The 26864-nt window shown below is 35.2% G+C and overlaps 1 protein-coding gene across 15 annotated transcripts in view; it reads left to right on the plus strand.

Moving 5' to 3' along the window:
• The window catches only part of MYCBP2 (MYC binding protein 2), a 214485-nt gene that overhangs the window by 39045 nt on the left and 148576 nt on the right, over positions 1 to 26864 (plus strand). For 14 of the 15 annotated variants that reach the window (XR_010387199.1, XM_064504730.1, XM_064504731.1 and 11 more), the window contains exons 8-18: positions 1841 to 1937; positions 5289 to 5362; positions 6644 to 6782; positions 7631 to 7707; positions 9264 to 9468; positions 10607 to 10771; positions 11480 to 11638; positions 12400 to 12604; positions 13312 to 13457; positions 15644 to 15745; positions 22905 to 23012. Coding sequence is in view for 14 of the 15 variants with exons in the window: in XM_064504730.1 (XP_064360800.1) it covers positions 1841 to 1937; positions 5289 to 5362; positions 6644 to 6782; positions 7631 to 7707; positions 9264 to 9468; positions 10607 to 10771; positions 11480 to 11638; positions 12400 to 12604; positions 13312 to 13457; positions 15644 to 15745; positions 22905 to 23012 (1477 nt within the window). In the remaining variant the exon portion in view is untranslated. The remainder of the gene's footprint in view (positions 1 to 1840; positions 1938 to 5288; positions 5363 to 6643; positions 6783 to 7630; positions 7708 to 9263; positions 9469 to 10606; positions 10772 to 11479; positions 11639 to 12399; positions 12605 to 13311; positions 13458 to 15643; positions 15746 to 22904; positions 23013 to 26864) is intronic. The other variant, XM_064504733.1, reaches the window with a different exon arrangement.

Here is a 26864-nt window from a genome sequence, read left to right on the forward strand (position 1 = left end):
TGACTTTTAAATTATTGTGAAAGATGGGGAGCACTTACTTGTACTGGCATATAGAAAGGATTAATGAAAAGTATGATTTAATTGTACTGTCACTGTGACACTTTTTCAGAGTATGATGGTTTAACATTTGTGAATTGTGCAGTTGCTCGTAATTGATATGTTTTTACACGCACTTCATTATTTAAGAACACATGCTGTCATAACGAAACAGTATAAGAATACAATTTCTAGATGTTAAAAATAGCTGTTTACAAAAAGTAATTATTGGGGGGGTAAATTTAATTGCACCACAAGTAGGGATATTTGTTGACATTTCTTCTGCAAAGAGTTGTCTGTGTTTGGATTTTTTTTTTTTTTTTTTAGTCAGCTTTTTGGAATATCAACCACCTTTTCCTATACCTGTACCATTCATTATAAAAAATAGGTTTTGTTTAGAATCCTGTTGTTTCCATTGAGTGCTCAGATATTCCAAATTGAGAGGACACTGAATTTGCTTAATTTTGGAACTATTTAGCAAATTTTGTTGTATTTTTTACTATAAACTGAGTGAAATCTGGTTTTGCTTAGTATTAAAACAATGTGGCAGGAGGCATACACTCGGGAGCCTTTTTTTTTTTTTTTAATTAAATTGGGAAAAAATAGGAACCATACAGTTTCACTATCTATAGTTACATTTTGGGGCATTCTCTATATGGCTATAAATATATTGGCTATAAATATTAACACTGTTTTTTGAGTGCTTGCACGGGTGTGCAGCAAGTATTTCACACAGTGGCTGTACCCGTATAAAACCACTGCTAGTTGGAAAAATGTCAGGCTGAGGCTGTATTTATAGGAAGATGTGCAAGTCACACTTCTATTAAATCTGTAGCTGTAAAAGAGGTGGGATGTGCCCTCGATCTTATTTCCCTCCAACTGCTTGGTTAAGTCAGCTCAAGTTCAAGTCATTTTCCTTATTTCATGTCTAAATTACTTTAGACTGAAGCTTTTCTATCTACCTAAGTGCTCTTTACTTATTTTTCCTAGTTTGATTGTGAGTTTTTTCCCCCCATCTCACAGATTGCTTTATTCAGAAAAATTCAAGCAGTTTAGATGAGAGGGATTTAGGTGGTTTTTTTTTTTTTTTTTTTTTTTGATTACATGATCATAACCAGCATCTTATTCTTTGAAAAATGAAGATATTTTGGGGATATGCTTTGAGACCTCTCTGTGAAATAAGTACATCGTTAGACATGCAGAGTTCTTACCTGAGACTGTTCACACTTAAAGCAAGCACAAGCCATTGTCAAATCTCTTGGTGTGACATTGCTATTGTCAGAATGGTTATTTAGTCTTTGTTCATCCTGGCATCTGGAACCCTCCTATAGGTAAATACTAGTTTGCTTGGCATCAGATAAGCAATGAATACATTGATAAGTGCCCTTAAGTAATCTTTTTCCTTTCCTGTAGCTGCTTTTATGTCAGAAGTATTGTCTGGGAGTAAATCCCCTAATCCTGTTTCTACTCTGCTCCCTGAAGGGTTCACTGTCATTGTGGGATCAAAAAGACGTGAGCGCACAGTTACTACGTTGCCTCTCTTATGGATCATGTGTGTTATGCAGAATTGGGGTTTTTTGCAAGATCTCAAGTGTGGAGGGGGCCAAATTTCTGTTTTTGTCCTAGAATTTTGTTAGTGGAAAAGGTTAATTATCAAAATGAAGCAAACTTTATTTAAAAGTAAGAGGTTTCCAAAGTTTTTACAGAATATGTAAAATAAAGATGGATTTTTTTTTTCATTTTTCACCATACCCTTTGATGTATTTGAGAATATTTCATACTAATATATTTTTACTTTTACCAGGGCTATTTGTTATACAGAGATGTGAATAATCACAGTATGACAGCCATAAGAATAAACCCTGAAACTCTGGAACAAGATGGCACAGTTGCTTTGCCAGGTATGAAACTCCAAACATGACTGAAGATAGCGATAGTTTACTGTTTACATGCTATGTATTTTCAAGTAAACAGCAGAGAAATCAAGACAGGTTTTTGAGGTCAGACGGCTTTTTGCGAGTCTGATCTGACTAGTTCCTGTTTTTTCATTCAGAGCTCTCTCATCTACTCCAGCTACTGAAAGAACATCACAACTTTTTAGGATGTATAGTCCTCTAAATTGAAAGACTCCAAGTGTTTAACTCCCCTTTTAAAGGAGTTTTATTTGTTTCTAGTTCAAGCTTTGAGCAGTTGGCTTACATATAACTTCATTTCCAATATCTTTTATGTGTAGGTGGTTACAAACTATGACCAAGACCATTGGTTTTTAATATGGGTATATCCAGAAAACACATGCTTCCAATGTTTTAATGGGGGGTGGGGAGGTGTGTGGTGGTGGTTGTTTTTTCCTTTATATATAGGAGCATCATAATCTGGGTCTCTGTTTAGAAAATGAGTATGTTCCTGGAATGTGCTTATAATGACCTCCCTGTGGAATACATCTATTCTTAACCCTTCATGTAAACATCTTGATGAGGCACATAATTCTCTCTCAATCAAACAACGACAGGCTTGTTCTGTAGATCCTTTGAAGGAAGATTTTGTGTTGCATCCTGACATAAGTAAGGAAGCACTGATTGAAACCTCAGAAAAACTCTCCATGCTTCTATATTTCAAACATAAATAGTAATTTTTAAAACAACATATGAATGTAGAATCTAGTCTTTGTAACCTTTTGTAAGTCCTTAAAACGTGAAAGTCTATTTAAACTGTTTGGTGTTTGTGGAGCTGTAGGTGACATTTGAGTGAAGCATGTGCAAGGACCTGACAAATTGCCTTCTGGGATTGCTTTTCCACTTCCTTCTCCTCAAGGCAGCTTCAACCATTAGGGTGCTTTGAGGTCCTTAATTATGTTACCATTGATAAACAAATGGGTGTTCTTCATGCAGGTCTTGAGAGACACTTGAACACATTTGCAGTTTACACCTCAGAGCTGTTAACTTTCTTTTGCAAATCTCAGCCAAAGCAAGTGTCATTCTGCAAGACAGCCTCTTTACACTTCAAAAAGACGCTAGTATGACTTCTAAACAAAAATCTCTTAATCCTTTACTGCAAAAGCAAATTTTACAACTATGGGAATACCTATTCAGAAATCCCTCAAACTCCCTCGCACAAGTATATTTTGTATGGTTTGTGATAGTGTCAAAGAAAAAAAATGCTAGATGATGTTGCTCATAACAACCATTTTCATTTCAGCCCTTGAACTTGTGCTGTCTTGCTTTTTGCACTTCTACAAATTTATCTTGCAGTGTTATACTGTGAGCAGATATGGCCTTGTTCTTTTGGCTAGGACAAATGTAAATGTTACTTAACCACCTCCGATCATTTGAAGGTGATACTTGACAGTCATCTTCTCTTGAAGCCTATAATGAGGCTATGATTAACAGTTGCCTCTACTTATGTTCCAGTTTCTTCTTTAGGTAAGACGTAAGTCCTTCCTGGTATAGTGAATTCCAGATGGAAAACTTTAGTATCTTTTCTTGGTCCCCAGAGTAATTTCCAAAGTCAGATTGAAGAAAACTGCAGTTGGTCATAAGAGCCCCTTGCTAGTTGAGGCATTTTTTACTATCTTACTTTTTGCAGGTACTTCATTAGCCTTCTATTTTCTGCTCTCCCTATTAATTTGGTATTTAATGATTCCACTAGATGTTATCTGATTGAGTGCTAATGTTCAGGAAGTCTTTTGAAGAATATTAACAAACAAACAAACAAAAGGCATACTTATTCTCATTTTCCTTTTCCCACCATCCCTCTAAACAATCCCCCCCTCCCCCCCCCCCCCCAAGCTTATTAGGAGGTTTGCCTTGTCTTGAAAGTGACTCAAGAAATAAGCCAAACACTACAACATGGCAGGTGATGACCAGAATACCCTGTGTCCTCAACAGTTGTGCTTATATTAGCTTGTAACTTCTAACCATTCAAGGGGTCCTAATACTTACCTATGAGAGATCCAACTTCCTATGCAACATTTCAGAAGTATTTTAAGATGTTCAGAAACATCCTACAGCGTATCTGTTACTCCCCATTCTGCTTGCTGCTTACGCACAATATGGTTCATACCTATGGGCTCTAAGAGGGAAATTGCTTACCTTAGTTGCTTACCTTTTCTAAGAAGGAAGTTGCTTACCACTTCAAGATGTGAGAACCTTGTGCATCTTCTATCCCTAGTAAGGTGTTCTTTTGGGCTAAGAAGCACAGCTGGAAATAGTAAACAAGCTTTTGGGTTCATAAATATTTCTTCCAATGTATTTTTTTTTCAGCTGTATAAGTTTTTAATAAAAAAGCTGTCTTCCTAGCTAGCAAAAATTACTAATCCTGATGGTTGTGCTGGAAGCATATTCTCTGTGCTTCATCTAGCATTAAATTTGTCAGATAAACTGACTGCTGCTGGATCTTTGTTCAGGTTATGATGCAGGTATTTAGACCATGTAGCAGCTGTCCTGTATTCTTTTTGGAAGAGATCTTTCCTGTGTGTAATCGATAAAACAGGGGCATTACGTGCCATACCATCTCACTGTCTTTCTTACTAGCTCCATCAAGGAGCAAGAAGCAGAGAAGAGATGATGTAGGTGTGTATTTTTAAATTCCTAGAGAAAAGGGTCTTTACCTTTTTTCCCCCTAAGATGGGCAGAATATTTTTCCCTACTTTTTTTCCTTGGAAGTGGCTGAACTGTTTTCAATAAATGCCTGATGCATTCAAATACGTGCCTTCTAAACCCTAGATCTGTTTTCAGTTATTAGTTCATCAAAATTTATAAACAACTGAAAACATTAGATGAATGATGACGAGTTTGATTGTCATTGATGTCCATAGGTTCTATATACTGAACAAAACATCTTTTTAAAGATATTGACCTTGATTTTAAGAAACAGCAAAAAACGTACAAACAAAAAAAGTCTTTGGGGCAGGGGAAAGATTAAATCTCCCAGCAACATCAGAATTTAGTTGCGTTATAACAATTTAGGCTACCCTCCTGTAGGGTAGATGCTTCTACTGGGTAGCCCCTTTTATTTCATGCAATGGAAACAGTTTTAACAAATCCCTAAAGGGTCAAAGGAGTATTATATACTTTTGCTAAGAGAAAGAGGAGATCCTAGAGTAAAATAACATGTTATCAGTAGTGTGATCTGTCTTTAGGCAAATTGTCTGTCCCTAGAACTCTCTTAGTTGTAGTGAGAGTGAATTACACAGAAGCAGAGAACAGTATATGTTAATATAAATTAATGCAGTGCACTCCATCTTTTTTTCACAGATTGTCATACTGAAGGGCAGAATATCCTCTTCACTGATGGAGAATATATTAATCAAATAGCGGCATCAAGAGATGTAAGTGTGGCACGTGATGGGTAAACTTGCTTTCTCTCACCTGGTAATATTATTCGATAAAATGTGTAAAAGTTGCCTTTTATTTAATGTTTGGCTTCTTCCTAGCTAAGAAAAGTAAGAAAGAAATCCATGTAGGTAGAGATAATGAGAAATTACTATGTATGTACCTGATAAGCTTTTTTTTTTTTTTTTTTTTTTTTTTTGGTATTCATACATATGATTTTGATTTGTAATGGAACATAAGTTTTCAGATAGATTTTAAGAATAACTTTGTTGCTGTTTCTGGGGAAAAAGTATCTTGTGCCTGGAGTAAAAGGGTTTTTTTTAGCCTATTCTACAAGGTCTCTCTGGGATAAGCTTCCTAGTGCTTAATTTTTCTCTAATTAAACTTCTTTTAATTATTTTTATACTCATTGGTCAGTTTCAGCTAGATTTGATAGAAGATGTGTCAAAAAGTGCTACTTCCCAATAGGTTTTATATGAAAATTGACAATTGGTCAATTTACTAAAGGCAAAACAGGATTAGCTGTTGTATATTTTGTCTGACAAGCAATTATTACATTCATAGTTCTGGACTGGCCACTGGGTTTTTGCTGGTGAGAAGACTACAATAGAGGAATGGGGTTTAATGCTGTGGAGGGTGTCTGGAGGTGCCAGATGTCATCTGTAAGGAAACTGGGGTTAATCTATTCCACTGTTCTGTTCAAATGCAAATATCTAGAAATCATAAATACTTTTGAGTTAAGTATCTCAGTTAAAGAGAACATTTTAAAATAGTAGAGCAATTATGGTTTCTTACTGTAATCCAAGAATGAGAATTTCATCTTCAGTTAAGATCTGCACTGGAGACCAGCCCCAGTTGATGCACCTGTAAGCATAAACCTATTCTTCACTACTGTTTAATGCAATCACTCTTATAGTGCACACAGATCTTGAGTTTTGAATTGGGAGAGGTTGAGGGCTTAACAGGTAGATGGAAATAATGTTAAAAACAAGATTTGTGTAGTGAAGTTTAGTTAATCGTTTCTGTACAATTCACTATTTTTATAATAAAACAGAAATATTTTGAATTAAAATTCTGTCAGAAGGTTGTCTTCAGCTCATCCTGTTTGCCACTTTTTTAGTTTTGTCAACAGTTTTCTCCTCTATGTTAAATGTAACTTTGAGTGTGTTAACTGATAATATGATCTGGAATATTATTATGCCAGGTGCATTTAGGCCATGAAAAGTTAAAGAATGTATTTATTGTGCAGTATGAAGTGAATACTTTGTTTGTTACAGGATGGCTTTGTAGTTCGAATATTTGCAACAAGTACTGAGCCAGTACTGCAGCAAGAACTGCAGCTTAAGCTTGCAAGAAAATGCTTACATGCCTGTGGTATCTCATTGTTTGATCTGGAGAAAGATTTGCACATTATCAGTAAGTCGTCTTCTTTTAAGATTAATAATCAGCTTGTAATTCAATTAATACTGCTGAATCACTGCCCTTCCCTCTATTGCCTTTTATTATGTGCAAGAAGATACATCCCTATGATAAACATGTAGAGAAATGCAAGGGTTTTGAAACTGCTTAAACATTATTTGACTTGTAGTAACCCATATATAAAGACTGCTGTTAAAAATGAGTGTCTATGGTACTATTCATGGAGTTCATTTAGCTTTCTAATTAAACATAATAATTCTTGGCCTTGCAGTATTTTCTTCTAGTTTAGAATAAATATATCATTGTTTGAAGTTTAGACTTCCTAATAGTGCTCATAAAACATGTAGTTAAGCTATGGAACTCCTTGCTGTGGGGCAAACTTTACAAAAGTTTAAAGGACTGCTGGTTGGATTCATGGAAAATGAATGTAGTGAAAGATGCAAAACACTTGGAAACCACGTTCACTCAGATTTTCTGAGCTGTAAAAATTGTTGGTATCTAAGAAGTATTTTGGAGAAATATCACTTGGCATTTGCTTTGTTCTACTGCTTTGTTAGGTTTCGGCTTTTTTTCAGAAGAAAAGGATATTTGTGTAGATGGACCTCCTGTCTGACCAAGTGCAGTTACTTTTAGGTTTTTATGCTAGCTCTTTTTACCCTTTGAACTCTGCTGGGTCTAGCCCAGTAAGCTTTCTTGTGGCAGCAAAACTTCATTTCGCTTGCAGCTTTCTTGGAAGCTCTCCCGCGGTCTGACTTCAGTGACAGATTTTCCCTGGCAGGGTTAGGTTTGTAAAGAACAAAATGATCTGTGAAACCACCTGTTAAACTGAAATCTCACTTGTGCAGGCACAGGATTTGATGAGGAATCAGCTGTCCTTGGTGCTGGAAGAGAATTCGCACTAATGAAAACTGCTAGTGGAAAGGTATTGGAAACATTTTGTAGTAAATATTAAAATGCATCAATATATTTCTAAATCTTTTTAAAATTTAATTATTCATTTCCACAATTCCTGTCTACCTTCTTAATATGTTAGAATGAATTTGTGTGACTGTATTGTCAGAGCCCTCTGTAAAGGAAAAAATGAAAATGGCTAATTGAAAATTTAAACAGATGATGTTGGAACCCTTGGGAAATCTGTTCTTAAATGTTTCAGTGAGTTTATAGGAATCTTTACAGTCAGTCTTACTTGGAAACAATATGAGTCTTTCTGTATTGGATTAGAGGGGTTACCTTTTTTCTACAAATGATGTATTAGCACTTTTGCACACTTTCGACCTCTTCATGGCTTTTCATAAACATCTACCCATAGTCATTTATTTAAATTCCAGCCTGACTTTTTTTTCAGATACTTCTGAGAATTATCTTGACAATTCCCTATATGAAGGTTTTAGTTGACTTTAAACCTATTCTTAATCTTTAGTATGACAGCTCTGCTCAGGGGAGACTTTTTAATTTTTCTGAGGCACTTGCATATTCTTTGAAATTTGGAAGTAATTTTGCTCACTCTGACGGTGACTTTTCGTGTTACTTACTGTGTGTTTTCAGTTTGGGAAACTAATGGTTTTTTACTTGTGTAAGCATGGAACTTTGTTTTCCTGCAATCAGATTTCTTTTGCTTGTTTGAAATAGAAACCTTGCTCTACTCCTAGACAAACAGCAAGATTGAAAATGCTCATAAATAATGGGAACTAATTTGTTCCCAATAAAATTTAATAATGAAAAATACAGAATTTGATAAAGTAGGACTCTTCAGGCATTAGAGGAGGCAGACTAATTTGATCTTCAGACTGACAAATACCCCTTCAAATTAAAATGAACAAATTTCCAGTTTTTGGTCTCTAAAGTGGTGTGTTCAGCTTACTAAAACATGAAATACATTGCATATGGCATAATGTAAGACACCTCTAGGTGTCCACAAAGGTGGACTTAGCCATTTTTTTTATAGTGCTGTTGAATAGCATGGTTCTGGAAGAAGCCTTTTTGTCCTTAGCAGTATTCTGTATTTGTTCACATGAAGTACTATATTGTATCTTATGGTTTAGGTGCTTAGTGGCCGCTCTGCATTTACTAAAAATATATTTTAAATAATGCATGCCTTAAAGCCCATACAAAATGTGCAGTCATTTGGTGGTAATTTTTTATTTTCATTGTTAAAGTACCATATGGCTTTTATATGGACCTGACATTTCTCTCTCAAATGTTTTAAGTGTTTAGTTTCCTCTGAATAGTTTTCTCTTGTGTGTTCAACTTTTCTAGTAAAACAGTTATGTTTAAACCTAACCTTGTGACACAGCAGAAAGCGCATTTCGGAGGAAGTAGAACCTCATCAAAATGCTTCCTGCATGGTAGAGATATTGAAATGGTATAATAAAAATCAGATAATAATCTGTACATTTTGAAAATGACATGCTTTCAAAACAAAGGTGTAAATTTTATGTGCTATGACATACATAGAAATGACGTACTGTTTTCTTCTAGATTTATTATACTGGCAAATATCAGAGCCTTGGAATCAAACAAGGCGGTCCGTCAGCAGGAAAATGGGTTGAACTACCAATCACAAAATCTCCAAAGATTATTCAGTTCTCTGTTGGACATGATGGTTCACATGCCTTACTTGTTGCAGAGGATGGAAGTATATTCTTCACAGGTTCTGCTAGTAAAGGAGAGGATGGTGAATCAAGTATGTATTATGTTTGTTTGATCAATGGTTACTAAAAGCCTATTAACCACCTGTTAATTTGAGAGGAACAGTGCTAAGATTTTCATGGCTAGAATTAGGAGATGTATTTTATGTAATAGATCTGATTAGTAGGACTGCCTCTGTCCGAGAGATACGTTAAAATAATTACCCTATATTAAAAATCTGTTTAGAGTGTGAGCACAGCAACTAACTCTGAAGTTATATTCTCAAGCAACAACCTGATTGTTACAAGAACTTTACTGTTACAGATTTCCTAATTTTTCCAGTATCCAGATGCTTTCCACATGAACTTGATGCTGCTGGGTTTGAATTTTGCCTGGGGTACAAGTCTTGACAACCAGTTTCAGTATCTCCCCCAGCTAGAGATGTTAAACTCAGTTTTAGCACAGTTTACACTGCATGGTTAGAGGGCTGTTTTAGAGCTTTTCTGAGAAAAGGCGGAGAGAGGTTTGGTCATAAGATCATACAATCTAACTGGGACTTTGTCTTGAAATCAAAAAATCAAACTTGTGCCTTTTCACTATTGTTTTAGAGAACTTTGTGGGAACAGGTTTTTTTGCCAGCTAATGCTTCCCCATAACAGGAAGGATGTGGATTAGCAATTGTAGAATTGCAGCCTTCAAAAATTAAATGCTTCACTTTAGGAAACAGACTGTTGCATTAGGTGATTTGGGGGGAGAGGAAAGGTAAAGGATATATTCTGATAAATGCCTAGCCAAAAAAAAAAAAAAAAAAAAAGCTTTTAAATTTGTGACATCTCTGAAGTTACTGCGCATGTGTTAGTCTATATTGCCGTCTGAGAACCTTTTTGACCATGAGTTGCTTTATGTCAGTGCAGTGTGTGTGTGTGTGTGTATATATATATAAAAATCTGTAGATATAGTTTTGAAGAATCATCATTGGAATACACCTATTTAGTCACGATTTTGCTTGCCATTGAAATTTTAGAGAAACCAGTAGAATCCAGAGATCCTGGATGGAGACTATGCTGGCAGAGTTTTTCAGTAGCAGTCTGAAAACTAACCTCTACTTATAAAACAAATGTTACAGTTTGTGGTAAAAACTGTCTTTCAAGTTTGTTTTGTAGAATGACTTGTGATTTATTTATTTATTAAAGCTAAAAGTAGACGACAGTCAAAACCTTATAAACCTAAAAAAATCCTTAAAATGGAAGGAAAGATTGTGATATCTACAGCTTGCAATAATGGAAGCAGTTCTGTAATTTCAAAAGATGGAGAACTCTACATGTTTGGAAAAGATGCCATTTACTCTGATAGTACAAGTAAGTTAATTTTTGTCATGAAGTGATTTCTCAAATAGAATAATTGAAATCAATCTGGAAGAAAGTTTTAGCCTGTGAAAATGAGGTTTGCATGCTCCTTACTCTTCTAACAGCTTTTTGAATCTGCTGATTCAGTGAAATATAACAGAGGGTTAGAAGGAGAAGACAATTTCTTTGAGGTCTTTGTCCCCAGTCTTTCCATGTATTTTCAAATACTGAAATTAATCCTTGCAAAAAAATTAGTTATATTTTATTAGACATTAGAAGGCCACACAGGGAAAAGTCATGGAAATGAGGCATGTTTTGAAGAAAGGCAGCAGAAAATCAGGCCTTGTCAATTTCTTTGCTTATAGGATGGCCTGCTTTGAATTTGCTTGTGATCCAGTACATCTCAATTTAAATAACAATATTAAAGAAACAAATTCTAATTGTACTGTGACTCCTTTAGAATTATTTTTCAGAAGTAGTGATTTGAGGATCTGGGGAGGTTGTGCTTGGTTTTAGCTTTTCTTTTTTGTAGAACAAATAATCTAGGACTAATTCTCCTTTCAATTCTTATTCTAGCACCTTTTCTGGGTATATGCTATTTTTCTCTCTTACCCTTAATTTAAGAATTGTCAGTACACATTAATAATTTTATTATACTGTGGATGTTTCCTTCTCAGGAAGGAAGTACTGTTTACCACTCAGCTATTTTATGTCTCCCAGGTTTAGTAACAGATTTGAAAGGGCACTTTGTGACTCAGGTAGCCATGGGCAAAGCTCACACCTGCGCATTAATGAAAAATGGAGAAGTTTGGACATTTGGTGTCAATAATAAAGGACAGTGTGGACGAGACACAGGTTCCATGAACCAGGGAGGAAAAGGTGAGGAACCTAGATTTATTTCCTTCCTTTTTTTTGTTCTTGAAAACATGACAAGTGAGAAACATAGCTAAGCATTTTACTCAAAATATAATGCTAATACTACAGTTTAAGTATATACAATGTGCTTAAAAAAAGACAGGAATGAATGCCTTCACTACACCTGTCAGGCACTCTTGTTCTGTACACACTAACATACAGTTATGTAAAAAAAAAAATCTCAATTGCTTTTCTTTTATCAGTGAAAGAAAGCTTTTCTTTAAAACAAATGAACAAAGCAAAACCTCATCGCCTCAATCATACTGCTATGGAGTTGCCCTAGTAAGAATAAATTTCTGCCTTTCCTTGTTTGCCTTCCGTCTTGAGGCTGCCCTGTTTGCCTGAATGGGCCGTGAATGTACATCCGCTTTTTTCTCCATGCAACTGAATGTTTCCCTTACTCCTAAAACTAGGTGTGAGGAATCTGTCTCCTCCACCTTTGCAGGATTGGAATGTTTTACACATTCCGAGTAATTGACCTGTTACTAGTATACTGGATACAAATGTTTAATTCCTGTTCTAGTTGCAAAGGCTAGGTATCTACCCCAACCTATGCTTGGAGAGATTTCAAAAGTGCAGTCATACTGATTGAGCATGCAAATTGGGCATTTGTAGTCAGTCATTCCTTTCAAAACCTGATGCATAAGTATTCTTCAGATTTTCTTCAATAGCCACTGTTGGCCTCAGAAAACAGCTATTTTTTTGGTGTTTCAATATCTTACTAGGTTTTGGAGTTGAGAACATGGCAACAGCAATGGATGAAGACCTAGAAGAAGAACTGGATGAAAAAGATGAGAAGTCCATGATGTGTCCCCCTGGCATGCATAAATGGAAGCTGGAGCAGTGCATGGTGTGCACTGTATGTGGAGATTGCACAGGCTATGGAGCTAGCTGTGTTAGTAGTGGGCGACCTGACAGAGTACCTGGAGGGTAAGGAAATGTCTTAGCGATAGTGTGTTGAATGTAAACCAAACTACTGTGTTTGTACAATACAATTTTAGACTGAAGTTTATCTAAATGATATGTGCTTTTAAAATCAGAAGTAGGTTAAAATTTTTGTAAACAGCTTGAAATCATTGCAGATAATTCATTTTTAATGTATTTACATCTGTTTAGGATATACTTTCTGCTTTACTAGAAGCTGTTGAATATAGAGTAATATAGTTTGCCTCTTGCCTAGATGACATAAAGTACTACAGTCCAAATGACAGAGCTGTTGGCTTTGAGATAACCTTTCTTCGTTCTATAACAGAAGAATTTTATCTTGCATTTCATTTGCTTTTGTCTGTTTTTTCAGGGTTAAGCTGCATAAAATCATTGCTTTATATATTGCCATTACCATCTTCTCCTGCATTGCCTGTGCTCATTGTTTCCTTGTTTGTATTTTCACGTAGCGTACTTTAATTAAATGAAGAAAATTTAACGCTGAGAAGTTCAGCTATTTGTGGTCACTGTATGCCCTCTGGCATCATGCAACAGCTTCTAGGATTTAATCTAGCTGTACTTCCTGTTTATCTCAGGAAGAATTACATTATTATTCTGTTCTGTCCTGTCTGTAGACATGTATGTTTTAAATACCAAAGCATCAGTAATGCATGAGAATAAAGGTAGTGATAAAGCAACTCTGTTTGCTGCAGAGTCTGTGGCTGTGGTTCAGGTGAGTCGGGCTGCGCTGTATGTGGCTGCTGCAAGGCGTGTGCTAGAGAACTGGATGGCCAAGAGGCAAGGCAAAGAGGAATCCTTGATGCTGTAAAAGAGATGATACCTTTAGATCTCTTGTTGGGTAAGTGATATGAAATTAGCAAGCTGAGTTTTCTTGTTTGTTTGTTTTCACTTTTTTACTGCAGTTTTTTGTTTCCAGTTGAAGTAGGTATTATTTTTTCCTTGAGACTTCTGTTTGTACTCATTAAATAAAATCAGTCCCACTGCTGACTTTGAAACTTGAGACAGAGTAACAGGTTAGTTTAGAAACACGGTTGTTCTTTTCAGTTATTACTTGTTTGCATTTTGATTTTGGTTCCCCCCTCCCCGCCCCATGGTGTATAAGAAGGCTTTGTGTCTTAACTAGTGCAGTTTGTTCTTTGCAGTCATATTACTGAACTTCAGACTTTTGTGGCAGTTTTAGTATAGCAGTTATTAATATGGATAGAATGTTGCCCATCAGACAAGTTTTTTTTCTTAGTGATGTCATAAAGAGGGATTTTCCTGGTAAGTGAAACATTTTATACTTGACTTTACCGTAGATATGTGTGCCATTTTGACCTGCGTCATTAGGATGTTAATACTGATACTACAAAGTTTTTCTTGCCCTTCTGTGATAACTTGAGAATTTTGCTATAATCTTTCTATCAGAGATTTTTGCAGTAGAATGTCACATAAAAATGGGGAATACTATTTCTTGAAAATCTTTTTCTTTTTTTTTCCCCTCAGAAATTTTTGGAGAAAATGAGCTGCCAGGAATGTGAAAAACACTAATAAATACCATAGGGAAAGAAAGACAATGGTGTGATAATTGGAAAATACAGATTGGGGTCTTGCCTTCTTAAAAGATCTGTTACAAAAGCATTTTTAATATTATTAAATTACTATTATTTTAATATTATTAACTTATTCTTTGTACTTACAACTGGGCAGTTTTAGATTTTGGGGAGGTTTTGATAGCTCTGACTTCACTTTTTTTTTTTTTTTTTTAATATTTAAATGTGTATTTGGACCTTAATCCTACATGGAGGTAGCAACTGATATAGAAAAGGACTGTAAAATAATCAGATTCGTGACCTGAAAGTATATATATATAATCTCACCCATTTTTTTTCCCAAAACTGTAATAATTAAAAAAAATCCTATGCTATAGTTCTACTGTGGGGTTTTTTTTCCCCCCCACATATAAAAGACCTGGCAGTGGTTCTCTTGATAAGTTATTTTAAGAGTAAGGGTCCCTAATACCTCATTGTGCAATCCTGATACTTTCATACAGATATTCCTAAATATAATGTGCTTGGATATGGCTAGCACAGAAATAGATTTGGTACTGTATTGCACTGATGGTGAATGTGGCAGCAGCAGCTCTGCTTCACAGCTCTGTTCTGATGCATGACTGAGGAGGAGTTACATTTTCTGTGCTTCACACTGCTTTGCTAACTCCTCTACTAGCAGGATAGATGACAGCTCTTGGATCTGTGCTGGGTTTGGCATAGTTTGAGTTGAGGGCATTGAATTGGTGGGGTCACATCATCTAGAGAAACGACAGAGCTTCCAGGTGCAATTTGGTTTGATATTGGGAGCAGGGGGCTGGTTGTTCATTTGAAGATGTGATTTGGGAGATGCTGCTGAAGGAACATTGGAAAAAGGTAGTGCTTACAGCAGTTTTATTGTTAGATTCATTTGAGTCATGTTTTCTGTTACGAAACTGCCTTTCAGAGTGTTTTGAATTTTTATAGGATTAGCCAATGAGGTAACTGTATCAGGATTTACATACAGATGTATGCCTGTGTTAAAACAATTGCCTGTTTCTTAGTAAACACAGACTGTATGGTGGTAAAGTGTTCTTAAGCTAAAAAATATCCAATCCATTTAAAATGTTTAAAAATAAAACAAACATAAAATTGCTTTATTATAATAATGCTTTCTGAAACGTTTTGAGGAAAAATAGAGACAACCATGGCAACCCATAACTAAATATAAATATGCATATGTCTGATGGAAAGGAAGTATTACATTCTGTTAAGTGATGTTGAAATTGTGGCAGACTTGTGAAAATCAGGATGTTCAGAGATGAGGCCTAAGACACATGAACACCTGAAATTTGCTTGTCTCTTTTCCTTATTTCTAAATATCCTATCAGAGCTATGTAAAGGGCAGGTGGTAGGCCTAAGTTTTGATTTACTCAGTAAGTTTTACTAAGCTTTATTACTATAAAAACAACTTTTAAAGAAAGTTTTGTATGTTTTATTTTCTTAATTGATGTAGCTGTCCCTGTTCCTGGAGTTAATATTGAAGAACACCTTCAGTTACGGCAAGAAGAAAAGCGGCAACGTGTAAATAGGAGACACAGATTGGAAGAAGGAAGAGGTAAGTGATCTTCTTATTGATGAGAGATTTAAATAATTTAAGCAAACTTCCTAGTCCAGTTTCTAGCAAAGGAAATTAATTAGTTTTGCTCAAGTAGACCAATACAGTTTACAAAAAAAAATCTGAACCTAAAAAGCTAGCTTATGTTACTTAGCCTGCTTTGGAAAATTGTGAAAAATCTATACGTTTGTCAAGTTTACTCAGTAGAATCAGAATTTTAATGATGAAGATTAGCGTTTAATATATAGTCAGTTTTTATTTTTTGTTTCCTAGTTGAATGGTGTTTTTTTAATGTAGATGCTAATAATGCCTTATATAAAGAGTTGAGATGACTATATGCCTGCCTAGCGCTATTCTTGATGAGTATGAGTTATGTTGTTGTTATACTAAAAATTCATTAAAAATTATAATAATAATGAGCAAAAGTTCTTGTGTTTTATAAAGGAATTTTTTCTCTATTTGAATAGCATGAAAAAAGTCTGGTATACCAACCAATTTTAGAAAATATACTGTGTCACTTTAAACTTTTCTTGCCCTATGTATTGCTTGCCTCAGGAATTGCTGCTGGTTTTCACACAAATTGTGCTTTAACAGGTTTTCAATACGCCTCCTGTTTTTAAAGTACTTCAGAGTGTTAATCTGGTAAATAAATTGAGAGATTCAGACTGATTGAACTCATAATATTTTAGTGAAGCGTGCTGATGTGGTTGGTAAGCTCTTCTGTTGAGAAGAGTAGCAACATTGTTTAAGTTTTATGGGCTTCTCCGGTGGGAGTAAATATCATTTCGATTCTCCTTTTAAGAAGTAGATACAATTTTTTCTGATGTAAAATGTGCTCTGTGATCAAACTTAGACTCCTAGACTGCAAGCCAGTGAACTGTATGGGACAGCTTTTGGGTTTATTTTACTTGCATGTAAGTAATTACTATTCTTACCACAAATAAGGGAGGATGGGAAGAGAAGGCTTATAACTTCCTATACATGTGGAAAAGGACAGAATATTTATTTTTCTTTGAATCTCTGGGGGTTACTTTTAGGATAGGTATGGTGTGGTGTTCTGTCTATCTCATACTGGAGCTGCATACTGCTGGCAAATATTAGGTACAGCTAGCAATGCTAAAGTGTCCCGCATTGGTTTGTCTAATCTTTTTTTCTTAAATGCTTGTTACTGTGGCATTGGAATCCCCTGGGATTTTGCAAGGCCACTACTGTTGAACCCAGAAAGGCAAGGTTGATGATTGAGCTAGGAGATAAATTTTCCGTTTTTGCAGAAAGAAAAAAGAGAACAGAGGAGCATTTCAGTTTGCTTCCTTTTCTAAGATGTTATTAGGCTTTTTTTGGTAATCTGCATCTTAACTGTGACTGGAACTAGAATGAGACTATAATGTCCCTTTTGCGTGTGTTCCATCTCTTAAAAGAAAATATTTTTGCATCTAACCAAGCTTCAGATGATTGATATTAGGAATGTGTTTGTTATTACTGATTTAATAGGTGTACGGGGACTGTAGCCGAAGTGATACCGTTGGCCAGCTTATTGCACATATGCACATATTCTTACTCTGTTTCCAAGAACACTGAAATTCCCTATTTTTGTCAGTATTGGAGGTGTAGTGGGTGTGTCCGCCTGAAAGGGCAGATATTAATCTCCTATTTACGTTCAGAATGACCTGTATGATAAAGCTGAGAATAGTGGCATAAGAACTGTACAAGAAATTTAGCCAGTTGTATTCATCACTGCTTCTAGGTTATACTAAACTATTTTATGGATAAATCAGAATACCTCAACATAATTATTTGTGGATGTCTCTCAGCTCTTCACTTCTCACTTGAAATTAAGAGAGATAGTAAGGGAGATGCTGACGATCTGCCCCATACAAAGAAATTCGTTGTTTTTTTCCCAAGCTGATTTAGGGCTTCATGGGAGTGGTAGGAGGTGAGTGTAGTAGTTGCATTTTCCTCCTTTCCCTGGTAATGAGGAAGTTCTGTATGTAAGAATGTTCAGAACATGGTTAGGATATGTAGGGGTTTTTCTTTATGACCAAACACCAATTTTCATAGTCTTGGGGCATGAAATTATGCCTTAGTGGACTGTAGAATTCCTGGGTAAACAGGTTAAGGTATTACCATAGTATACACAAAAGATTACACTTGTAAATATATTCAGTTTACCAGTAAACTTTTTGAAGCCTGCATAAGACAGCAGTAGTTGTTTAAGAAAAAAACCAGTTGAATTCCATTAAGCTGAATTATTTTAATTAATACAGTATATTAATTTAAAAATAGACCTGAAACAAACAGTTAAATTGCATAACAAATTAATGATGGTACATCATTCTTTGGGATCTTTAAAATAAACCCTCAGTTTTGCAGTGTATGGGAATATACATGGTGAAAAATTGGTTCATATATGTTGTAAACGGGTATGTGGAATACACCTTGTACAGTGAAAGTAATGAAGCAAAGATCATTTACTTAGTGAGCTAATTTTGACAGCTGTTTCCATGACTCTTTCTGATTGATATTTAAAGTAATATAATTTAGAAGCAGTGAAGATTTAGAAGCGTTAACATTTCAGCCTGTTGCTTAAAGATAATTCTCTCAGGCTGCAAGAATATGAAAACAGCTTTTAACCTATTATTTAACTAATATACTAAAGGTACAGAAATAACTCTTAATATGGTGATAATAAATGGTTTCTGTTCACTGCTATTTTACTATTTCTCTGTCTCAGCTTGTGATGTAAAAGCCTTTAGATAATCCTTACCAAGATACAGATTTCATGTGTAATTAACCAAGGTTTAGCTTTTGATGCCTTTGTAGAAAGGGAAAACTATTTTCTTTCAATCTTACTCTACTTAGAAGGAAAAAAATATCTGGAGAAATTGATTAATCTTAGTTAAAACTGTTACGTGCTGAGACAGTATCAGCTGAGACTTCTTGCATTTGGGCAGTTTTTGACTTTCTAGAGAGTAACTGATTCAGTTAATTCAGTGATTTTTTTTTCCTGCAGTAGGCTGATTATCAAATCTATTCAACATCTGTCCAAGCAAGTATAAGCTTGAAATCAGCTTGCCAGTAATAGCGTTTTTTGTTCATTGCTGAATGTATACCTAAGCTTACAGCAAAACTATCAATTCAAATACAGTATTTTCATTGAATATTAGTACAGCTAAATAAATTATAGTCTATAGGTTGTTAGTTAAATATTTATTTTGAATCTTCCAGGACCTGCAAGTTATGTTTGTTTCAGAGTTTTTAAAAAGAAATTCTCGTACTTGATACAGTATCAATAATTAAAATGAAACTTAACCTCAGTGCCTCAGCATGGCAGGGTGATGTTCTGCAGGAATACTTTTGCCATGGTAATAAATTGCTACTTGTTGTTTGAAAAATGTAACTTAAATGGTGCAAGTTCATCATTGTCCCTGCCCCATAGGAATATTAAGTTTCATTTTCTTTAAGGTGAGAAATGGGAGATTATCTCAGTTGAACGTTTTCCACTTCTGGTGGAACTGAAACTAGGTATTTGTCCTTGATTTCACTTTCTGAAATGTGTGAAATATTTTTCTGTAAAATTTACCATATGTTGCTCTGTTGGATAAATATTTTTCTGTATTAGGTGTCTGATTCCCTATTTTATTATTTTAAAAAATCTTTTTTTTTTCTTACTAATGTTTCAGAAGCCAAAATAGTTTTACAGTAGGAAGTGCTATGCAGATGTGGACTTCAGTTACTAAATGTATACAGAAAACCTACTGTGTTTAAAAGAACAAAAACTGTGAAATAAAACACTAAAAAGTTAAGAAATGGAAGATGCAAGATTCCCTGTGCGACCTTAATTTCTATGGCTTGTGTATACACCTCATGATATAATCTTCAATTATGTGGTCATGTGCTGTTTTCTCAGGTAGCCTGAAATGCTCTGTACAATGGTCTAGCAGAGGGCAGTTGAGAACCTTGCATTTGGTTTTCTCTAATCACAGCCAGCCGAACAACAATTATTTAGCCAGAGATAACTTCCCTTGCTTATCTGTGTAGCTTGAGCTACCAAAAAGTAACTGATAAGAGGAATAGGTTGTTATTCCTCTCATAGGTCTACATCACAGGCTTCTAGCATAGGTTTTGGGTTGGTTTTTTTTTTGTCTTGTTTTGTTTGTTTGGTTTTTTTCAATAATCCTCTGGGGGCATTTTTTGACAGAATAGAGGAAATGTCTAACACATGGCTGAACTGATCTACTGGAATAATTCATAGAGTCTAAATACTGCTGCCTTTGTACAGGAGACCTCGGATATAAGCAGGGAGCAGATATGGACTGTATGAATTGTTGTAGTGGTTTGTTTCCTGTGGTGTTACTTGCAGGGCGAGGAGAAGGGGTCCTTTTACATGCTGCCAGCACATAACTGAAAATGCAGGCATCATAATCAAAATTAGATATTTCCTTTCATATTATGGTCATGTTACAGATTTGGCATGCATAAAAAGCCAAACAACTGAACAGTCTTGCCTATTCTCTTACATGGATTAGACACAAATTATCGCAGAATGGAGGAATCTTGCCTTTAACTTGATTTTGGACTTGGATTCTTTGTTTAGTGGATGAGAATATAGGGGATGTAAGGACCAAAGAGCATCCAGGAGCAAAGAGAAATCCTGCTTTGGTCAGAAGGTCAGATACTGTCATAGAGGTTTCAGCTTGAATAGAAGAGTGTAGATCAGATAGATGGCTTGGCAACTAAAGGCAGCATCTTACCAGTACTGTGCAGGAGCTGGCCAGATTTATGCATTCCGTATGTTCTATCTCTTCCAAACCTGCTATAATTCTTTTATTCACCCTAATGTACTTCAGCTCTTTCTGTCCTGTAATTCTCTCTCTTTTGCCATCTTTTTAACGCCAAAACATCAGAGGCTGCCTTTAGGCTGTATATGGTCCCCTGGCTGTATGTTGTGCAGGCATTTTCTGGACCTTTGGAATTTTTTCCCTAAGTTTTATAGTGATCATAGATCTTCTGTTCAATCACCCACAAATATCTTAGTCCCATATGCTTCAACCTAAATTCATCTCAGTCTTTGGATCTCTCTTTGCAACTGTTTTCTCATCTTAGTTTCACTCTTTTCATGTTGTCAGGTCTGTGCTCTATTTCTTGGGCTTTTCATTTCATTAGGAAACTTCTTGGTAAGCAAGTCCCAGTCTTCCATCCCTCTTTTTTTTTTTTTTTTTAACTTTAGTCTTTTTTCTCCTGCTCTTCATCCAGCTCATATCTGTATCTCTTGTTCTCCAAACACTTTTAGCTTTCATATTTGTTTTCCTGTCATTCATCTCTCCCCTTTTGTGCTTTTTCGTGGTCTGCCGCAGTAGATGACTCCTCAGTGTCTCCCCTCCAACTTTAAAAGGTGGAAAGAGGGAAAGTGATCTAACTTCTTTTTGTTCAGTCTAAACAATGGAAAGTAGGAAATTAAATGTAATGAAAGGTCTGGTGAGAAGTAATCTCTAGCAAATACGTTAATTGAGACTGTGATATGGTATATCTATTAAATGGAAGTGCTGATTGAGAGGAGACTGTGAAAAATGAAATAGCAAGATAGCTAAGGAGTCTGTAAGATAAAGGTAAATAAAAAAACAATTTGTGTTAGATCTTGATTGTCAGAGGAGTTAGTTCTTAGCAAGACAAGCTGTTTTGGTTGAATTGGGATAAAGATAGTCCAGATGAACATGGTAGAACCAACAACAGAAAATCTGTCGTACATAGAAACATGCACAAATAAAGAAGTTATATTAGCTAATGTAGATGTGAAACTCAAAACTAGGAGGAAAGGCAGTAGTGAATTTTTAACCCACTTCTAATTTTCCTTTTTAATTACAGTATGATCATAGTAGTTAATACTAAAACTTGTGAACCTCGGTGAACACAAGTTTCTTCATCTGAAGGTTCCAAACCCAAATAGATTTGTCCTGATTTCCACTTAAATTTCTATTCATGCTGTTTCCTATTAGTTAAGGATCTGATGGAAAGGTCAGGAAACCTGGGATGATGGGCATATACAGCAAGGCAGCGTATATTAATCTATCAATAAAGATTAACTAAAGAAATAGAATACTAGTGATGGGTGGGCAGGGAAGGAAAAATTACCTCTTTTCATAGGTCCTCTAAGGTATTTTCAACATCACACACACACTTTATTTTTTGGTTGATTTCTTGTTTTTTTGGTGGCTGTTGTTCTTTAAATACAAACAAGGACAGTGTCTGAGGATTGTGGGATGGTGAGAGAAGCATTTGCCAGAATTTAGCAGCTCCTAGTTCGTGGTTTCCATTGAATGTCAAACTTTTGGAACAAGAAGATGCCCCTCCAGAGAAATTTATGACAGCATGCTAACCTCTGAAGTTGAGGGGAAAAGTACAGATTTGGACAACACATTGCTGGCCCATGATCAAGACATAATCATCCTCAGTTTAATTCAGTGCATCACTGTAGGGATCCAGAGAAAATTTTAAATAAATATGATTGCTTTCTTCAAATACAGATCTCTCAAAGACGACCTTTACATAGAAGGGAAATATTCAAAGAATAACTTAAATAGATTTCAAAATGAATGAGCAGATCACAAAAAAAAAATCACATGGTTCAAATAATTCTCTTCCCAGGACAGATGTTTTTGGCTCACTATTTTCTTTATGAACAATAACTCTGAATTTTAAATAAGGGTAATTATGAACAGTCTTCTGGTTGTGGACTTTCTTTTATTTAGCATTGATATAGTAATATTGTTCTGAATTAGTATTTTGAATGCAGTATATTTTAGGATGTAGGGCATGATAATTAAACTAATTTTAACTATTAAAGAGAGTAATGGATATTCACTGTCAAATTTTACTCCAGTCTGGGTCTGTTGTATTTCCATTGCCTAGAGTACAGTTGCATACTTAAAAATCTGGGTAAAACTGTCATTGTGGGATATTTATCATTTCCTTGCATAGTATTTTTGGCTTTATTATCAAGAAATACCAAATTTATTTTAATTAGGGCCTTTTGAATTTAGAAAAACAGGATTATTATATAATAATATTCATTTTTTTCATTGCTTTTAATTTGAATTTTGTTTAACACACTGTTTCCATTTTTGTGAGCTTTTCTATGCATGTGCAAAATGTTTCTCCTCAGGCCCCCTTGTATTTCCTGGTCCTATTTTTATGAACCATCGAGAACAGGCTCTAGCCAGAATCAGACCCCATCCAGCACAGCTAAAGCATAAACGGGACAAGCACAAAGGTATTTGGTCTTCCTTATTGGCTAGGATGGAAATAAGCCCATCCTCCCAGTCACTTCTTCCATTCGCTGAATCTCTCTTTTCAAAGCAATGCACAAAATGGATTCTGCTTTTCTTCTTGTTAGTATTTCTTTACCTGAGGAGAAAGAACGCATTTAGATGTTAACCTGCTTTAAAAGTGTAAATTTTAGATAGTCTACATCATCTTTGTGTTTCTTTCCTTTTCCTTTGGTGTCATTATTTTTGTGTCTTTTTCTCATTTCTAAGGTTTTCTCCCTCCTAAAGTTCTTTAATTTTGCCGTAGAAAAATTTAGCACATTCCAGTGCCTCAGATACAACGTTTGCACTGTTATTGTTTTCAACCTTTGTGTTATATATCTGAGGCAATTGCTAGTGCATTTATTCCAGTCATCTTAATTCTAGCATAAAGTTTGCTTTTCATAGTATGGAATCTATTAATAAGCTTTTTTTAGAACTGAAATATCTAAAAATAATGTAAATAGCATAAGTATAAGCAAAAGTATAATTTTTATATTAGTGTTCTTTGGAGTTAAACTTTCTTTTGCAGAATTGTAAGTGTGGGGGTGTCTTTATCTCTGACACTTGTTTGGAAGGCTAATTCATTAAACTTGGTATTCTAAATGTGTAGTGTTCTCAGGTACAAGTGAATTTTTTAGCAAGATAGTGTGTTACTAAATATTTCGAATGAACTTAAAGTTGAGCTGTAGCAAATATATATATGTATATGTGTACACACATACACAAACACACACACACCCCACACATCCATATTTTTATATATATATAAAACAAATATTTAAAATGTAGACAACAGGCCTGAGTGAAGTAAGCAGAAAGCTCCTAAAATAGTGAAGGCCTGGAGCGCTGTGAATAGTCTTTAGAGAATAACTAAATATGGAAAAAAAAAAAAATTAGAATGGCATTTCAGTTGAATCAACAGAAGTTAGTGAAGTGTATTTGGCATGTACACACACAAATTATATGATAGTTTGAAGCCTTTTTGGGTATGATTTCAGTGTGTATGGGTAATATACATACCTAATTATAAACATACTGGATCATAAAATTCTGTCCAGTTAATTTTAGGGAAATGAATGCAGAGTATGGTCCTTTGTATTTGTATAATATATATTATGCAATGTATTTGTATAATATATAGTCTTGACTTCAACTGTAGTTGGGTTAAAGAAAATACATTTATCATAATCTCACTGGGAGATGTTTCATGCTGAAAGAGAAAACATAAGGAAACTAAATGCTGTAATTTGAGTGATAGTTAGCTGATGGCCTTTTTGTTCATCTGAATAGTTCTGGTAGTTGTACTGCTTTGCAAGCCCTTGTCCTTACAGGCAAGGAGTATATTTATTCTGCATACCTCTCTACACCCTGGGCATATTGGTAGTTGGAGCTTCCTTTAGTTCTGTAGGAAATATTTCATTAGCTCCCTCAAATACGTGCTTATGAAAGTTATCCATATTAGTGTCAGTTTGAGATTTTTGTTGTTTTTTTGGAATTGTAAGCCCAATGTTTATTGTCTGTATTATGTTGAAAGATTTTGTCAAATACTCCTTCTCAGTTCTACAGAGCATATTTTTCTGAAGTAACATCTTCAGAAGTAAGCTTTGAGACCCTTCTCTGCCACAGAAGATTGCTTCCCAAAAGAAGACCACAAATTTCACTACAAACTAGAAATATTACTTAACTTCTGGAAGAGCTTCAAAGGGAGAAAGGAAAACTGGTGAAGTGGGTGGTTATTAAAGTGATAGGGAGGGGGAACTCACGAGAAAAGGATAAGAAATAAACCTCATCCTCAGAAGGCTTGACTTTGTAAGCCTGTTTTACTATACATAGAAGATAAAGGCACTAATCTCAAGTGATCTGAGGCTGTAGTGTTGACTTCAGTGCGAGCACACCATAAGATTAACATCAGAATGCTTTTTGTCTTACTTTTGAATGTGATGCTTTCCAAACTAGCATCTGATTTCTGATGCTTTTGCTAAAGTAGTCTTGTAAATACTACACCAACCAGACCTTCAAGGTTTTCTGGGAGGCAAAATTTATTTTGATTGGTAGTACTGATGAGACCAGTACTAAAGCAGTTGATACCTGTTCAGGCCTGTAATTCTGGAGCTGCAGAACTTTACTTGATAATGACACGTATAAGCTTGAATGTGAACAGCTTCTTCAGCACTGACAATTATGGCCTAACAAACTTTTTTACTAGTATAAAATTATCAAATCTACCTCATTCTTTTATGTGAAATTCTGTTGAATTGCTTTATTGAAATCTCCTTTAACTTTATTAAGAACACACATTTTCTGGGAAGCTCGCCTGTCATCCACTCATTTCAAACCCTTTACTTGGGATTTATAGAGTCTGCTTATCAAGACTGTTGTTACAAGGAATGTGTTAAACATAATCTTTCTGATCTTTGCATCTTCATCATAAGTGAAGGTAGAAGGGAGTTGTTAGCACTTTCTTAGGACTCATGGAGTGCTTCGAGAAGAAAATTTAGCTTGTGCTTCATCCCCATTCTCTAATGGAGTAGTGATGACTTAGTCCACATCTCTAATCCCTGGAGATCACTGGGGATTTGAGTAGAAAAAGATATATAGAAGTCTGCATATGTCTTTCCTTTTTTCAGCTGTAGAAATCAACTGAGTAGAAGTAAAAACAAAACAAACTCGAGTCAGTTAAACATTTGTAGGAAATGCCACCCTTTCCTTGTATTCGGGCAGTTGCTGCAATTAAAAAAATGTTCTAAACAGTAGGAAACCAAATCCCCTCAAAAGGACAAAGGTTAGAAGAAGCTGAACCTATATGGATGAAAAAAGTTACGTATCAACCACTTTGGAAATGCTAATACCAAATTATCATATGGTTCAGGAAGATTTACTTGTAATTCACTTTCAAAACTGTAAAATACGCTCTCTGAAGGCTAAGGCACTTCAGAGCACTCACTGAAGGACATCTGACAATGAAAACATAGTTCTTAGATATGAATGATGCAGGAGTCTTTAATTTCCATATTGACATTTCCGTGGTCTGGTAGTCTTATTTTCAAATGCCATATATTCCTAAACAAGTTCAAAATGCAACTGAAGACTTGTTGCATAAGACTTTTGGAGAAGATAAACGTTGCACAAAAAATTTTGAGAGCCACTTTTTACTTAATAGGTTTACACACTACCATCAATGACAAGACACTTTAGGCAGGGACTTGTCAAACCTCACAAGAATACATAATCAGCAGCTGTCATCATGTCTTGTCACAAGTATTAATCGCAAAGGTTTTTTTATAAATTTATTTTTTGCCATTTTAAGTGCTATCCCTCTTTTCAGACTTCAATATCATCTTTCATATCTGCTCCTCTCTTCCCTATCACTCAGTCATTCTTTCTGGAGGTTAAAATTCATTAGATGAAGTTGCCCAGAATTTTGAGATTAGGAAAAAATTCTTTATGTGAAATACTGCAAAGAGAAAGCTATGCCTGTGATCTGCTGGAGCTCATTAGGATTAGTAGTGGCCAATAAAGATGATACTTCTGAAGAAATTATCTCTGTTGAACAGATATGTAAAATATAGTATTGATACAACCTTTGGTTCATTCTCTAGAATTTAGAAATAGTTGTGGTTTCCTTATCTTGCAAAAAAACCCCACCACTTAAATGATTTACTCCAGAAGATATATTTGTTAAGTCATAGAGACAGTTATTGTTGTCATTTGTAAGGTCCTTTTGGTATATGTGGAGAATAAGGTTAAATCATAAATGTGTGCCTTTTTGGCCACCTGATAATTAAAGTTGAATACCTAATAAAAGAAGATAACAC

The sequence above is a fragment of the Dromaius novaehollandiae genome, chromosome 1 (assembly GCF_036370855.1).
Source record: "Dromaius novaehollandiae isolate bDroNov1 chromosome 1, bDroNov1.hap1, whole genome shotgun sequence".
NCBI lineage: Eukaryota > Metazoa > Chordata > Aves > Casuariiformes > Dromaiidae > Dromaius > Dromaius novaehollandiae.